Below are 15,744 nucleotides of genomic sequence, written 5' to 3'. Positions count from 1 at the left end.
AAGGAGAACCGTGGAGGCTGAAAATCATCAGACGAGGAAAACAAAGACGTCCGTAGATCAATTTGCCTAACGTGGATGCATCAGAATGGAGCGCAGCAGGGAGCCCATGGCCCCCCCCCAGTGTATTTTCTACTTAACAAATACAATATTGTACCTGATTCACAACAATATGAATACATAAATCCTCAGAATGATTTTCTTTATCGTGAGTGAAGGCAGAACACATCCTGGACAGGTCGCCAGTTTTTCGCAGGGCTACAAATCACAGACCCATGCACACTCACATTCATACGGGACAATTTAGAGTAACCAATTCACCTGTGAAGCATGGTTTTGGACAGTGGGTGGACGCTGGAGAAAACCCACGCATGCAGGGGGAGAACATGCAAACTCCACACAGAAAGGTCCCCCATTGATGCTCTGATTCAGTTCCCCCTGCCGGGACTTGAACCTTCTTGCTGTGAGGCAAGAGTGCTAACCACTGTGCCACTGGGCAGCCCCGTCGTAGCCGGGATAGGCTCCGGCACCCTCGTGACCCCGAAAGGGATAAAACGAGTTTAGAAGATGAGTGAATGGATTTTCTTTATATCTGTCCTCCATCACAAAGACCTGACTTTTATCAGAAAGAGTCTTCACAGATATTTGGCGGTGAGACGTTCACTGACCTGCCTGACTCCAGCGGCGTACAGCTGTTGAGGTAGTGAGTGTTTACGGCGACCGGCCAGGGGCTTTGCTGCCACTTCAACCCCCCCGCCGTCCATAAACAGCTCGTCATCCTCGCCCACTGACTCCAGGCGGGTGCCGCCCCCTGAGCCACAACACACAGTTACTGCAGACGTGAAGTTCACCTTTGACTCGTTCAACTCAAATTATTAACAGGATTTACTCTAAACTGCAGCAGCATTCAGGAAGAAGACTCAGCAGGAGCATTCAAACAGTTGGAACTTAAAAATGGTGTCATTCTTTTATAAAATCTAAAACTTTTCCAAAAAGAGTATTTGACAGTTTGAAGCGTGTAGAGTTTAACACCAACATCTACCAGCTCCTCTGAAATAGAGTTTGCATCGAAGTGTGGTCGGATTCCTGGGTTTTGTTCTGGTCCTGGGTCTTTTGCAGCAGAACATCTGTGAACCTGAGTCTTTGGATGCTTTTTTTTTTTACCATCTTCTACACCAACCTTGAGATTGGCTGCACAGCTTCATGGGCGGGGGGCTACATTTCCATGTTTTTAAGTCCTCCTCACTGTGTTTGTCAAGTTTCTCCAAACTCTCAGCCTGAAATGACATTTTTTAATCTTTATTACTCATCCATCCAGAGACAGCTGCCATTCTGAATTGAGTCACGTTTCCACATCGCAAATCACAGTTTTAGAAAAATGACGGAAACATGCAACAAAAATGCTGCTGATTTAAAAAAACAAAACACAGCAACAACTTGAACTGAACCGTCAACACCTCAACGCACAGATTAAGCCTGTGTACCGTTCTCTGGTTCTCCAGAGCGGAGCAGCTGCTGGGGGGCTGGAAGAAGCTCGCTGGAGACGCTAAGGACAAGGAGGAGGAGGATCTGCAGGTGCTGGAGATGTCCGGAAGACTGGTGGATGGGAAGTGTTTGAAATCTACGTCTGACTCCTCCTGCAGGAACAACAGAGGCTCATGTTTGTGTCGCCAGGGGGCTGGGAGTTACTCCCCACCCTCTCTTAGGGTCTGAAATAGAGGAGTGTGATGAAAGACGGCCTCAGAAGCTGCTCTAAAAGCCAAATGTTGTTGTTCTCTGCACTCCATTTGAGTCCAAAGATTCTCCAAAAGTGCACACGTCTCATGTCAAAAGCGTTTATAATCCGCCTACTACGTAACTGTTGTTTGAAGAAATCTTGAGGCTGTCAAACATATGTTTACATGCAATAATATGCAGGAAGGACGACCTAAAGGCGATAAAAAAATGACTGTATCTTTCAATTATTACAGACTCCACAAAGACAGAAACCTGCTGGTCTTTAAGTTCAGTGACTGTATTCTAGAAACATGAAAACAGATTTCTTACAAATATTAAATGTAATGTCTTTAAATCATCTGCTTTAGATTTTGATGACTTAAAAAACTATATTTCTTAATGTGTTTTGAATCAGTTTCTGTAAAAAAAAAAAATTGAGTGATATTTTAAAAAGTTAACACATTTTGACAGTCTAAATGTTAATAGAGAAGAAGTACACACCTATTATCTGAGATATCCTACTAAAGTTTTCTATAGATCCTAAAATTATACGGCCTGTAAAAAGTTCCCATCAGGAAATTTTCATTTTCGGGTCAAATCCGACCGGAATAGTACTGAATTTCAGATGTTTACTATCTTCAGTTTATGGAGTCTAGTTCGGATTGACAGCTATCAAACCCTGATCAGAAACTGTATTCCCCACCACAACTCTGTACTGAGATATGCATTTACGTCAGTGTTTTTCAACCTTTTTTGAGCCACTTCACACTTTATCCTAGACAGAAATGCCGCGGCACACCAGCATCCGAAAATTAAAAAAGGAGAACTTCATAGTTTGTATTGACGTTCAGTCCCTCCATGATCTCACGTGCATTTTTGTGATAATTGTGGCAGAAAAAGCTGGAAGTTGCAGCTGTTTTTTCTAAAAGTTGTAATAAAAGTTGAGTTATTTTTAGTAACAATATTTAACTAAATTATTTGACATTTTACCCTGGTAGCTGTATTTCTCTCCAGTTTATTAACATATAATTTTATTTAACCTCACAAAACAATAAATATATTCTTTCTAAACAGTGATTTATTTTTTAAATATTATTTTTAATGTTAGTGCAAAGGCAACTGTAATTTTTGAACAATTATATGATCAAAATATGTTTGATAAATTTTACACAAAAAGACTAACATTATATGTTTGTTTTCTGTAGCTCCACAAAAAGTGAACATATTGAAGTTTTATTAGTTTTTCTTTTGTCTTAATCAAAGATGAAGTCTTTGAAAACTTTAACAAAAACGTTTTATTTCCTTTTAGATGATTAAATTGTTTGAATTTAGTTTAATTTTGTCTGTTGGCCACTTCACCTTCATCCTGTTTCTTAAATGTTGTTATTACTTCTTCTTAAGTTTAACATATAAAATAATCCAGACGTTCTTAGAAAAGTGTTTCAGTTAGAAAGATGACTTGGACCAAACTCTGGGATGTTTGGCTGTTAAGAAACACAAACCTGGAAGAAGAACTACGGTAAACTGTTGACCTCTGACCTCTGATTTCATCAAAAAGATGGAAAAACCGTTTGACGTGTTCGTTGTGATTTCAAGACGTTTAACAGGGAAGACTCGTTGTACGCTGAGACACTGTCATTTTAACCCAATGCATCATGGGAGATGTAGTGATGCCAGAAAGACTTCCCTCTCTGAGCTTAATTATTTTGCTCACTTGTTCCCGGATCCCGCGGAAAGCTACACCGCTAAAGACGAGCTTTAGCTGGTATTTTAGTTGGAACTGAGAGATTTATGAGCAGAATCACAACAAGGAAGTGAAGACTTTAACCACTTCTGATTGGTCAGACTGATGATGCATAATTAAGCCTCCAAGAATGATTGGCAGAGACAGTTGAAGGGGCGGGACTTTTCCGAAAACAGAGCTGAAGCTATGGCTGAGTCGCGATACCGTCATTCTTATCAAAGTGTCTTTAAAAGAATCAAATAAACTCTGAGAAAACAGTATTTTATGATCTTTCATGTTCCTAACTACTCAGTGTTTTATCAGGACCTTTTTGGATGAACACAGAGCTGAAATCCTGGAGATGTTAACTGTTCAGTGATCAGTGAAAATTGATAATTTCTCACGGCACAGTAGTGTGTCGCGCTACACTGGTTGAAAAACACTGGTTGACTTACACTGCTGGACACCACCAACTGGACTAAGCCTGAGGTGGAGCGGAGGATTGCAACGGCCTCCTGATGAGTGAGACCCACCAGAGACTGACAATTGACCATCAGCAGCTCATCGCCAGCATGAAGACGCCCGTCTCTGAAACAGGTTCAAGCAAAAACAGTTGAAGCTCTGTGGCAACAACCTGCTCTAGATTCTCCAAACACACAAAAGCCATTCAAATCCACATGTGCTAAAAGTCCACACAATCCCTCTGAAGGTCCAGATCTGCGTCTAAATCCAGTTGATGAGTGGATGTTGACTGGATGATTACACTTCTCTTTGTCTTCATGTAGTTGTAGATCTACTGCTGTCCTTGGATGCTGGTTCTATTCAAGACCTATTTTGAGTTTCTTCACCACGCCTTACAGTTGGTTACACTTTGGTCAATCATCTTCTTGGTTCCAGAAATGTTAGAAGTGAGAAAAGTTGTGGTCTGTACGTAAAGTTTTCATAGATGTATCACGACAGTAAAAACAAGGAAGACATGCGAATAAACCACTCAAAGAACATAAAAACCAACATAAAACAGGAACCGTGTGTGATTATTGTGCTGTTTATATGCAATTCGTTAGTGATTTGTGCGTCAATGACGTCATTTTAACGTACTATGTGCACCCTACGCACGATATAATCTGTTAGACATAAAAAGCCACATATTTCCGTATACACCTCACAAAAATCACGCACAATTGTGTGAGATTTACATAAACATTGCGCATAAACTATGTAAAATACACGTAAACTGCATAAATCTCAACTGATGAAAAATTTGGAACAGCTCCAACCGAATTCACGTAAAGACCCGTCGGCCGAAACCCTCGACGGACACCTGTGCACATCGACGGACGAAGAACGCAAGAAACACTTAAGAATGATGTAGATCACGCATGTATCATAAAGCAGCGTTATTGCGCCACAGACCGGTTTCATGTCTGACTAAATTCTCACGGGCCGGTATGTTACATGTGGTGGACACACGCTGCAGCAACGCTGCAATAAAGGTAAAGACACGTGATATGGCGTACTCTGCCCTTTTATTTTGACACGCTAAACATTGTACATCGCACAGGTGTCATCATCCTCTCCCCTTCCCACACTCATGGTGCTACAAAGAAGTAAACACAACAGGAGGAAATAACTAAAGGTGAAACAACATAAGCCAGATGAAAGGACCTGCAGGCAAAAAGAAACACCCGTGCTCAACCCTATTTTGACCAAAGCAGGCAAAGGGGATTGATCACCATAATTCCCTATGCTGCCAGCCCAGAGAGTATCCCCTGGCTGCAGCCTGCGGAACTCCGACAGCAGACCAAACGTGCACGTAACAGACACTACAGTACAACAAAATAATGTCTTGCATGAAAACTGTGGTATTTTCTAAACATAACAATAAACACGAATTATGATATGAGCAACGTCTTCTCTGCCTGCAACGCTTCCTGGTCGCTATTATTATAACATCTAAACATGCCTTTAAAATAAGTGCATGGAAAATCCAACTCACCACAATGCTGAATGGTTCGTGGGAATCTCCCGTTGGGATAAATCCGTATTTTAAGTAGGACTCCTGATTCTGACTATTAAATGTAGCTTTCTTTTTCTGGAAGTGGAAGGCTCCTCTTCTGTCTCCTGTCTGGGCCTTTTCCACATGGCAAAGAAACTTTCCAAAGACGTTTGTTCTTTATTCATTTTGCTAGTTCCTGGGTTTTATTTTAGCGGTATCCTATAACGTGACCAAGATAAGCGAATTGGCCTGCTTCAAGAGTTACATAGACGGATGGAACAGAGAAATGGGCAATTTTTCAAAAATAAAACATCTTTCAGATTCCAAAATAAATAAAACGGAAGTCATGTACGTTATTTTATTTTTGCTGTGCGGCCCGGTACCAAATGACCCACGGACCGGTACCGGTCAGCGGTCCGGGGGTTGGGGACCACTGTCATAAAGGACCGAAATTGAAATTCATCTGTGGAAAATGTACGTAGTGGCTGTGTGACACGACCTTAACTAAACCCTCATGGACTTAAACACACTCAGACCTGCAGAGATAGAGTTCAGTTTCTCTGGTCTTCATCAGCCTCGGTAGGGCTTTCATTGCTGGAGGTTCATTTTTCCTAAAGGTTTTTATTTAGGAATAATGTTTCTCTGGATGGTGGACTTTTAGTGGGCTCTCTGTACCTGTGAATGGCGCCGCCCTCCTCTATGCGAGCAATGATGATGCCGTGAGGACACCTCTTGGAGCCACGCCCCCCTGTGATATGTATGCCCAGTCCTTCCTGACCCTTCACCATGTGCATCTTCCAGATGTGGCTGCCTTCTCTGTGCTAAGAAACAGAACAAACACAGTGACAATGAAAGGAAACATCGCAAAGATCCATGTGCAATGGTCCATGACAATACTGAAAATGAAAATTGTATTTCTGATCCTGTGAACCAAAGCAACAGTTTACGTGTCCCTGACCTCCTTCATCACTCAGATGCTGTCGTCAGACGGCTGGCTCTCTGTTAAATTAACAATAACCTGGAAGCATTGTTTTATCTGTTATACAAAACGGAACAAATAATTCTGGCTTTTTTTTTGAAAGCAACATTTTTCTGAGGCGGCGAACTGAAAAAGACCATATTGGAGACAGTGAAAGAAATACGTTTTTGATCCCTTGCTGATTTTTTAAGTTTGTCCTCTTAAAAAAATGGTAAAGGTAGGTGCATTTGAAAAGTGGGATACAGAAAATCAAGAAATTTACTTTAAAGAATTGATATACATTCATTTGCACTTCATTGAGGGGAAATAAGTATTTGATCCCCAAGTAACCACTGAGAGTTCTGCCTCACACAGACCAGTTAGACTCTCCTAACCAACCTGTCACCTGAACTGAAGACACCTGTTTGAACTGATCACCTGGAGAAACGACACCTGTCCACAGAATCAGTCCATCAGACTCCAGACTCTCCAACAGGGAGAAGATTGTAGACCTGCACAAGACCAGACTGGAATGGACTACAAAACCATCAGCCAGTAGCTGGGGGTTACCATGGCAACAGTTGGTGCAACATGACCATCAGTCCACCTGCAGGTCTGGGGCTCCAAACCAGATCTGACCTGGTGGGGTTTCTGTGATCATGAGAACATTGAGCAATGGGCCTAAAACAACACGGCAGGAGTTAGCTGATGATCTCAAAGCAGCTGGAAGCACAGTCACCAAGAAAACCATCGGTGATACTTTACACAGCAACGGTTTAACATCCTGCAGAGCTCACAAAGTCCCCCTGATTAAGAAGAGACATGTGCAGACCCACCTGATGTTTGTCAGTGGACACCATCATGATTTAGAGAGTGATTGGTTGAAGGTGCAGATGAGACCAAAACTGATTTTTGGACTCAACTCAACTTGTGTTTGAGGAAGAGAAATGCTGCCCAAACCCCAAGAACACCATCCACACTGTCAAGCATGGAGGTGGAAACATTATGGTTTGGGGGTGTTTTCCTGCACAGGGCGACGTCACCCTGTTGATGGGAGGATGGACAGAGCCATGTTCCATCAAATCATGAGTGAGAACCTCCTTTCCTCCACCAGGAGGCTTAAAACAGGTGGTGGATGGTTCTTCCAACAGGATAATGACCCAAAACATTCAACCGACACAACCAATGAACGGCAGAAGGCAGCATCAAGTTGAGGTTAGTACAGATCGTTTTGTTCTTGTCTCCACAGAGAAAAAGGTTTACCTGTCCTGACGGCTCACTGACGAATGAACTCATTCTGCATTCTGACAGTTGTCGGCAAGACTTTGCTGGCAGCGTTGCAGCAACGCCGTTGTGGGAACGAGCTGCTGACAACTGAGTTGGGAAGTTGGATTTCTCTGTGGATGCAACACAGTCCAAGAGCTCTGGGTCAGAACCATCCTGCTGGTCTCGGTGAAATGAAGAGCGTGAAATAACGCCAAACTTTCTCGTGCGTTTGCAGTTTGCTGACGTGTTGGAGACTTCAGAGGCATCGCTGCCATGATGCAGGGCCTGCTGGTTCTGATTTGGGTCTTGCTGCTTGCCCCTCTGCAAGTCCCAATGCAGATCCTCTATGAGGCTCGGATGGGGGTCCTGATGCTGGTCTTGATGTATATCCTGACAAGGGTCCTGATGCAGATACTCATGCTGGTTTTGATGCAGATCCTGATTGGGGTCCAGATGCAGATCCTGATGCTGGTTTTGATGCAGATCCTGATGCTGGTTTTGATGGGGATCCTGATGCTGGTTTTGATGCAGATCCTGATTGGGGTCCAGATGCAGATCCTGATGCTGGTTTACATGCAGATCCTGATTGGGGTCCAGATGCAGATCCTGATGCTGGTTTTGATGCAGATCCTGATTGGGGTCCAGATGCAGATCCTGATGCTGGTTTTGATGTGGATTCTGATTGGGGTCCTGATTTAGATCTTCACATGAGATGCTGTTCAAAGGAATGCTGACATCAGAGGGAGGGGGCGGAGCTTTCTTCTTGACCCGGCGCAGCAGGATCAGGTAAATGCAGCCTCTGTTCCAGCACTGGTCAGCAAGGTAACTGCAGAAAAGCAACATGCTGACATCATTGCAGTAAATAGTGCAAATAGTGGACATTACACATGTCCACTATTTAGCATTTTTTGACAGAAGGCATTTCCAACATTATGCCTTAGTCTCATGCACTCGTTCAAGGGTTGACCTTGCATAATCTGTGCCACGTGCCTGTGTCTCACCTACTTTACCCTTACGTGTTTTTTTAGTGTTCACTACAACCTGGTGGTCAACGACCTTAAAACTTCCCATGTTCCTCGTACAGCTTCGACCATTTGTCGCCAGCGGACAGCCTGTATCCACCCCTAAGGGCAGCGGTAACTAAGGGTGTATTGAGACTAGAAAAATCGCTTTGGTCTGGATCGAGTCCCGAACCTCCCGTTTGGTCTGTATACAGACTGGCATCAGGCGGACCATCCTATTATGAGCCAAAGCTTGTCAACAAAACCACATGACTTAAGATGCCTTCAGTTATTGGCCAGGAACTACGAGGGCGGGTCAAAACAACAATAGAAGGACGTTCGTCCTGCTTTACAAACTTTATCAAGACCATTAACTTTTCGATGGCCAGTTTTGAACGTGGGGAACAACACTTTTTACCAATGACTTTGGTACGGCGGAGGCGTGCTGCAAGGCGGTTAGTGGCAAGGAGTCACTAACCAAGGAGACGTGCAGTGTGTGCTTTACGTCAGAGAACGCTAGGAACTGCAAAGATGAGCAGACTACGTGTATGAAGCTACGCTGATAAGTGTTTAGGACATATAGATTGTGGGGAAACCAGTTAAAAGGAATGTGTATCATGTTCAAAGTTGTTTAAATGAGTCCAAATTCATTCAAACACATTTCAATGAGTTGCTGTCTCATTGTTGTGATGTTATGGCATTATTTTAGAAAAAGTTTCATAAGCAACTACAAGGTAGTTTTTAGAGTGACGTCACAGCAGCGCCGGTAGGTGCTGTGTATCGAGACACAAAAGCGTTTTCAGCGGTTTTCGAATAAACGTTCTAACAAATAAACAGTTTTTTGTTGGATAACGCGACAATCGTTGCTTCACATTTGTCCACGGATCAATGGTTGCTTCATTCCTACTCTGTTTACGTCACTACGGTGGCCTTTTTGGTCCAGTTTCTCCAAGGGCGGGTTTTATCAAGACTGAGGAATATCAGAGCAAACTGAAGCTCATTCCGGTTGGAAACAAACCAAGACGACCTCCAAAGATGGGTCAGAGAGCGGTTCCTGGTCCTGGACCAGGGTCCGCTTGGGTGAATTCAGACTTTTCCGGATTGTCTGCTGGTTCACTTAAAAGGGACCAAATGTGTCCCGTCTGAATACACAATCAGGCTTAAGGATGGAAAAAATGTTTTATTAATTGGAATTTATCCTAAGTTTTAAAGTTAGACTTAATTCATAAATTCCATAAATCGGTTTTTAATGCAGATTCTTTAATCTTTGATTAGTTTAGTTTTAATTCACATATTAGTCTGTCTTTACTATGTTTGGATCCCAAAGGATCATAAAACTGATGAATATAAAACAAATAAATTTTGAATCATTCAGCTGAAGAAGAAAACTTCAGCTGTACAGATCCACAGCTTCAAGATTTCCTGAAACAATCATTTCCTGTGATCTGATCTGATCAACATAGATCAGATCAGATCCATGCACTCGATTCATTTTAAAGAAGGACAGAACATCTGTAATTTGATGGCGTTTCTTTCTTCGTCCATTAAAAACCTCCAGCTGACTGTGAAAACTCCAAACCACATTTAGCCAGAGGTTTGAAGCTGTTGCTGGACTTGCTTTGCTCAGCGACACTTCAGCAGACCTTCACCAGCGTGTTCTTGCTTCAAACAAGATGAACTTTTATTTGGACATAACTTTATTTTCTTTAGTGAAAGATGTGAACCGTTCTTCTTCGTACCTGGCGCCACTGACGTCCACGCCCACCATCAGCTGCCCGTTCACTGACAGCACTTCGTCTCTCAGTTTGATGCGGCCACAGGAGCACGCCGGGCTCCTCTTCCTCACCTCCGTCACCCAAATGCAGCCCACATCTATGACTGGGCCCTGGTCCCTCCTCCTCCGTTGAACCCCCTTCTTCCTAGCTTCAGGGTCCCCGAAAATGGGGATGTTCCCAAAGCTGAGGCCAAGCTCTTCGCCGTCCGCCTCGCCTTTTCTGAGGAAGACCGCATGCAGCTCCATGTCCACGGCCTCCGTGCCCCACAGGCTGCTGGGTGGATTCGCTTCACCCTCCACGAAGTTAAAGTTGATGTACTCCCCCAGCTTCTGACAGGCAGCCAGGCACAGGGACAGGCCCTCGTCCGGACTGCAGCAGGCCCCATCCTCTTCTCCAGTCTGGGAGGAGGAAGAGGAAGAATAATTCCAGTCGGTGAATCTCTTGTTGTGTTTTGGTTGATATAACAGAATAACTGCTGTAAGAAGTTGAGTTTAGATTAGGTGGTATGGCTAGAAAAACTGGATTAGAGTAGAAGAAAGATGATGCAGTGATGGTGAGCATCCCTCCTGACGAAACAGGAGAGCACTTTGTTGTGAGGCTCAGGAGACAGATGGAGGTTGGGGAGCAGGGAGACGTACCTTAGACCCCGAACCGTTTTCCTTCAGGCCATCCGTTTGCTGCGATCTCTCGATGTGGGCCCGGTGCCAGTCCCCCAGCAGCAGGAGGATGCTGCGGGCGTTGTCTTGAGTGATGGGCATCCTGGCATTTTGAACCTTTCAAAAACCCTCACTTAGAGCCACCGGAACAGGCATAGGAACTGGACTGGGTAGACGTCCACCAGTCCATTTGAAGATGTGGGCCATCGCCTATAGAAAGAAGAGGAAAACACTTAAATTTAAAAGAATTAAATTAGTTCTGCACGATACATCAGCATGTGTGATGCGCTTATCACAAAAGACTGCGTAAAAATTCCAAAAATAGTTACTTTAAATGCTAAAAAAATCTTATGGCAGTTTGAAGTATTTAATGTGTCAAATAGAGCCCTTTAGGCATTTGACCAATCGGATGGAACCATTTTAAACCCTTGTGCTATCTTGTGGGGTCCATATGACCCCACTCTCCACGTTAACCTGGAGGTCACCTTGCACCTAACATAACAAGGGTTATGTTAGATGAGGATCGTAAGTTATGTTGACCTTTATTTAAACAATAAAAAAAAAGGTTGCAGTGAAATGGAAATGATTTGTTTTGCTATTTGTTCATGTATTGCAAATCATATCGTCATCGCAAACTTGATCACTAATATCCCACATCATGACTTTTCTTCACACCAGTTGTCTCATTCATCATTACACTTTCTGCTGTTCTGCTCTCTGTTCTGATAGTTTATCAATATCTTTGAGTCCCAGAATCTTACTGGTTGTTTTCTAGTTTGAGTTTCTGGGACGATAAATATATTCAACAAAAAGCAGCCACCTATTCCAACTACTTTTCCCCCCATCTCAGTGGAAGGTAGTTACGGTGGCACAGTGGTTAGCGCTCTTGTCTCACAGTGAGAACCCCCAATTCAAGTCAAACAGACCAAGGATCTGAAAACATTAATGGGGGAGCTTTCTCACGAATTCTCCAGGACTCCAGCTTCCCCATCGTCCAAAAACATGCTTCATAGGTTACTCTGGATGACTGTGAGTGTGTGTGATTGTGGCCCTGTGACAGACTGGCGACCTGTCCAGAATGACTGGGACAGGCCCGTGACCCCAAAAGTGAACAAAAGGCTTTGAAGATGAATGATAGTTATTGTAGAGTTTATCTACAAAAGGAATCAATCAAATCCTGTCTTCCCTGAGCCACTTGATTGTTGAACTGCCTATTTATTACTGATGCAAATTAGAGTTTATCTTTATAATATTTTCATTTCTTTCTTTGTACATTTTTTTCTTTGAGCATGCTGCGAGTCAGGAGGTTTTAGTGAACACTTATACGCCATACAAGGGTAGGTAAGGTTGGAGTAAGTGGGACCCAGACATGTTGTATGGATTTTTTATTTTTTCGATCCCTTCGATCCTTGTGATGGAAATACGGAAACTAGACAAACAGAGTGTAGGTTGTGTGAGCATCCTACGGACACTTAGGTATTAGCTTTCGTGCAGGAGCAATAAGGAACCAGTACTTGCACTGTACCAACACCAAAAGAGTGGTGCGAGGGCATTGTGCCATAGCATCACCTGTATGTCATAGGAGCGTATAACTTACATGATCCTTGTTGATGACCCCACTCCTGGGAGTGGGGTCATCTGGTCATCCACAAGATATAACAAGGGTTAACACACACATGACAATGGTACGTTTCATTTTTATGATGTCCCTTGAGGTGTTCGCGTCAAGGGAACTGCAAGACACACTGTCAAACAGCCAATACATACATTTTGCGCATTTTCCACGTATGACGTGTTGTGTCTATCCACGACCGTTCTGAGCATTTCTATTGGGATTTTCAAGCATGTACCACCCACTGGGGGGGGCCCAGCGGCGCCGGATGGGCTGCCCATCTGCACCTGGGGCTGGGATCGGCCCTTCCCTGGCTCTGGGACGGGACGGGACAACCCTCTCGGGGCCCCCGGTCGCTCTGGGTGTCACCCGCTTCGGCTGCGGGGTCTGGGGGGGGGGGGGGGGGGGGGGCATTATTAGTACGGGTCGGGGGGGCTAACGGGTCGGGGTCTCCGCTGAGGCAATCAGTGGTTGCCTCGGCCGGTTGGCCTCCTCGGTCCCGTCGAGGCCTGACCAGAGCTCTTCTAGGGCCGGCGTCTGGGGGTGGGGGCCTGGGCTTGCTCCGGGGGGGGGGCGACGCTTTCTGGCTCCTCTCTCTCTGTGTGGGGTGGGTGGTGCCGGGCCTGGGGTGTCGGCGCCTCCGGGGGTGGGCCCCTGGGCTGGGTGGCCCTGGCCCCTTTGCTGGGGGTGGGCTGGGGGACGGCTGTTTGACCACCGGGGGACAGTCTACCAGCTGTCCCCAACTTACCCCCTTCCTTATATAACCTCATATTAGGGTGAGGGGGTGGGGGGTCTAGCCTGCGATGCGCCTTGGGGGGGGGCTACTTGGGAGTGGCCCCCCTCCTATGGTTGCCGTATGGAGTGGGCCCCCCCTCTTTCGGTTTTATTTGCACCTTAGACATGTAGGGTCCTTGGTAGGGGGGGTGCTTGGACATCACTGCAAGCAAGTAGCAGATGTCCTCCTGGCACCCTACCCGCCAATTTTAACCGCACCTTAGACATTTAGGGCCCCTTGGTGTGGAGGGTGGGGGGGCATCACTGTGAGTAATCAGGAGATGTCCCCTTAGTGCCCTACTCGCCAATTTTAACTGCACCCCCCTTAGTACACACACCCCTCCCCCTTCAATATATACATTCAAACATAAACACACACACATGCACACAAACACCCTCTCAAGCACCCATACACGCACACACATTTTACAAGGAAGGTGGGACCTGGGTCCATCTGTCCCCTACCCCTTCCCTGGTGGGGGGTGTGGGCCCCTTGGCGATGGCGGCCGTGTCCCTTGGGTGCCGGCTCCCTGGGCCCGGCGGTGCTCTCTCCGCGCGGTGGGGGGGTTCATATTACACCTGAGCCGGGGGTGTTCGTGTCCCTGGGGGGTGGGTCCTGGTCCTTGCCCCTGGGCGCTGGGCCCCGCCAAACTTCCAACATGGCCGAGCCTGGTCGGGCCATATTTATAACACCCCTTGTGGGCCGCCCTTTTTTCCCCGGGGTTCCCCCCTCCTGGGCGGAGGCGGCGGGCCCCTGCCTTGCTCCTACCTGGACCAACCGTGGGCCGGGTGGGTGGCTGCCTGGAGTGCGGAGCGGGTCTCCCTTGGGGGGTCCTGGCTCGTACCTGGGGTCGGGGCGGGGGGATGCCCGGAACTCCTGGGTGGTCGTGGGGTGCTCGTCTGGGGCTGTGGGCGTCCCTCTCCGGTGGGGCCCTGCGTTGGGCTCTTCCGGCGCGGCGGGGGGCTGCTTTCCTGGCTGGGCTGGGGCGGCGCTCTCTTTCCCTCTGCGCCTCCCTGCTCTCTGGGGGCCTCGCGGCGGTCCTGCTGGCCCTGGCCTGGGTGGATGTCTTGGTCGCCCGGGGGGCGGTTGTTCCCTGCCTGTTCCCGTGTGGCGTTGGGGGAATTCCGGCTGCTGCTGCGGCGGGGGTATGGGTGTGGGGGTGGCTGGGCGCTCCTCCTCCTTCTTTTCACATTCCACCATCCATTTACAGAACATAAACACTCACCTGAGCACAGGTGTTAGCTCACCTTTGCACTAATAGTTTGCATGATTGAATGAATGAAAGATTTCACACTAGTTGGTTTAAAGGCATAGGTATGCGTTCGTGAACACTATCTGTTTTGTGTGCATGTTGACATGTGGACATTTTTGCGGCTAGCAGGTGTGTTGATAATATTTGAGTGTGTGTGAACAGGCCCCGCCCTTTTTGTACTACATTTGAACCGTACCGTAACGATAAACAACCAGGAAGCCTGTCTGCTCTATGCTGCTTCATGGTCTTACCCCCTTTCCCCTCCGATTATCACCCCCCCCCCCCCCCCTCTCTCTAACGTCCCTCTCTCTTCTTCCCCTCTTTCCTTTTCCGTCCGGTCCAACACCAAAGATTTTCAAACATGATTGAAATTAATAAAGTTTGGCCTCAATTACAAAAGGGGTTTATTCAGACATACCTTTGGTTTGTCTGAAGATGAATAACCCCTCTTGTTAAAATAAAATATGTCCAACACAAGAGGCCCTCAGCTCTCATCTGTTTGCCTAGCTGTTGGACAGGACAAGTTAAAAAAAAAAAAAAAAAAAAAAAAAGCATGTACCACCCATGGATAACTTTTATATCGCGTACACGGTGCACACATCATGTTAGATTTGATTTGATTTATTTCAAGCATTATAGTCAAAGCAATTAAGAATTCACACCTATTTATCAAACTCATTACAGAAATGTTGAAATGCATAGATTAAAAAGAAAAAAAAGTAACTTAAACCACACGTGCTTAATGAAACATAGTGCTTATTAACTAAAGTCAGGTTAAAATTACATGATAGACGAACGAATCATTAATGAATGGCATTTATTTAAAAAAATAATAATTAAAAAAAGAATCAAACACAGTTCATGTTCTACGTTGGTTTACGTGTTCTTTGTGTGGTTTATTCGTACTTACATCGTTGAAAATGTTGTCACTTTTTCCACGTACATTCTCGTCTGACAAATTTTCATCCGCCAAACAACGCAGAGGCTGTGTGACGCGCCCTTTATGTCATGATCGGA

General features: G+C 45.6%; 1 protein-coding gene across 2 annotated transcripts in view; it reads right to left on the bottom strand.

Annotated features, from left to right (window-relative positions):
* The window catches only part of pdzd2 (PDZ domain containing 2), a 44,607-nt gene that overhangs the window by 16,169 nt on the left and 12,694 nt on the right, over nucleotides 1–15,744 (bottom strand). For both annotated transcript variants that reach the window (XR_002290919.2, XM_011479699.3), the window contains exons 2-9: nucleotides 11,071–11,298; nucleotides 10,397–10,830; nucleotides 7,654–8,482; nucleotides 6,108–6,253; nucleotides 3,892–4,024; nucleotides 1,482–1,634; nucleotides 1,178–1,274; nucleotides 666–808 (exon numbers count right to left, since the gene is read on the bottom strand). Coding sequence is in view for 1 of the 2 variants with exons in the window: in XM_011479699.3 (XP_011478001.1) it covers nucleotides 666–808; nucleotides 1,178–1,274; nucleotides 1,482–1,634; nucleotides 3,892–4,024; nucleotides 6,108–6,253; nucleotides 7,654–8,482; nucleotides 10,397–10,830; nucleotides 11,071–11,190 (2,055 nt within the window). In the remaining variant the exon portion in view is untranslated. The remainder of the gene's footprint in view (nucleotides 1–665; nucleotides 809–1,177; nucleotides 1,275–1,481; nucleotides 1,635–3,891; nucleotides 4,025–6,107; nucleotides 6,254–7,653; nucleotides 8,483–10,396; nucleotides 10,831–11,070; nucleotides 11,299–15,744) is intronic.

Source organism: Oryzias latipes, chromosome 9, assembly GCF_002234675.1.
Source record: "Oryzias latipes chromosome 9, ASM223467v1".
Lineage (NCBI taxonomy): Eukaryota > Metazoa > Chordata > Actinopteri > Beloniformes > Adrianichthyidae > Oryzias > Oryzias latipes.
Note: the sequence above shows the minus strand (reverse complement) of the source record. Positions and strands in the feature narration are given on the sequence as shown.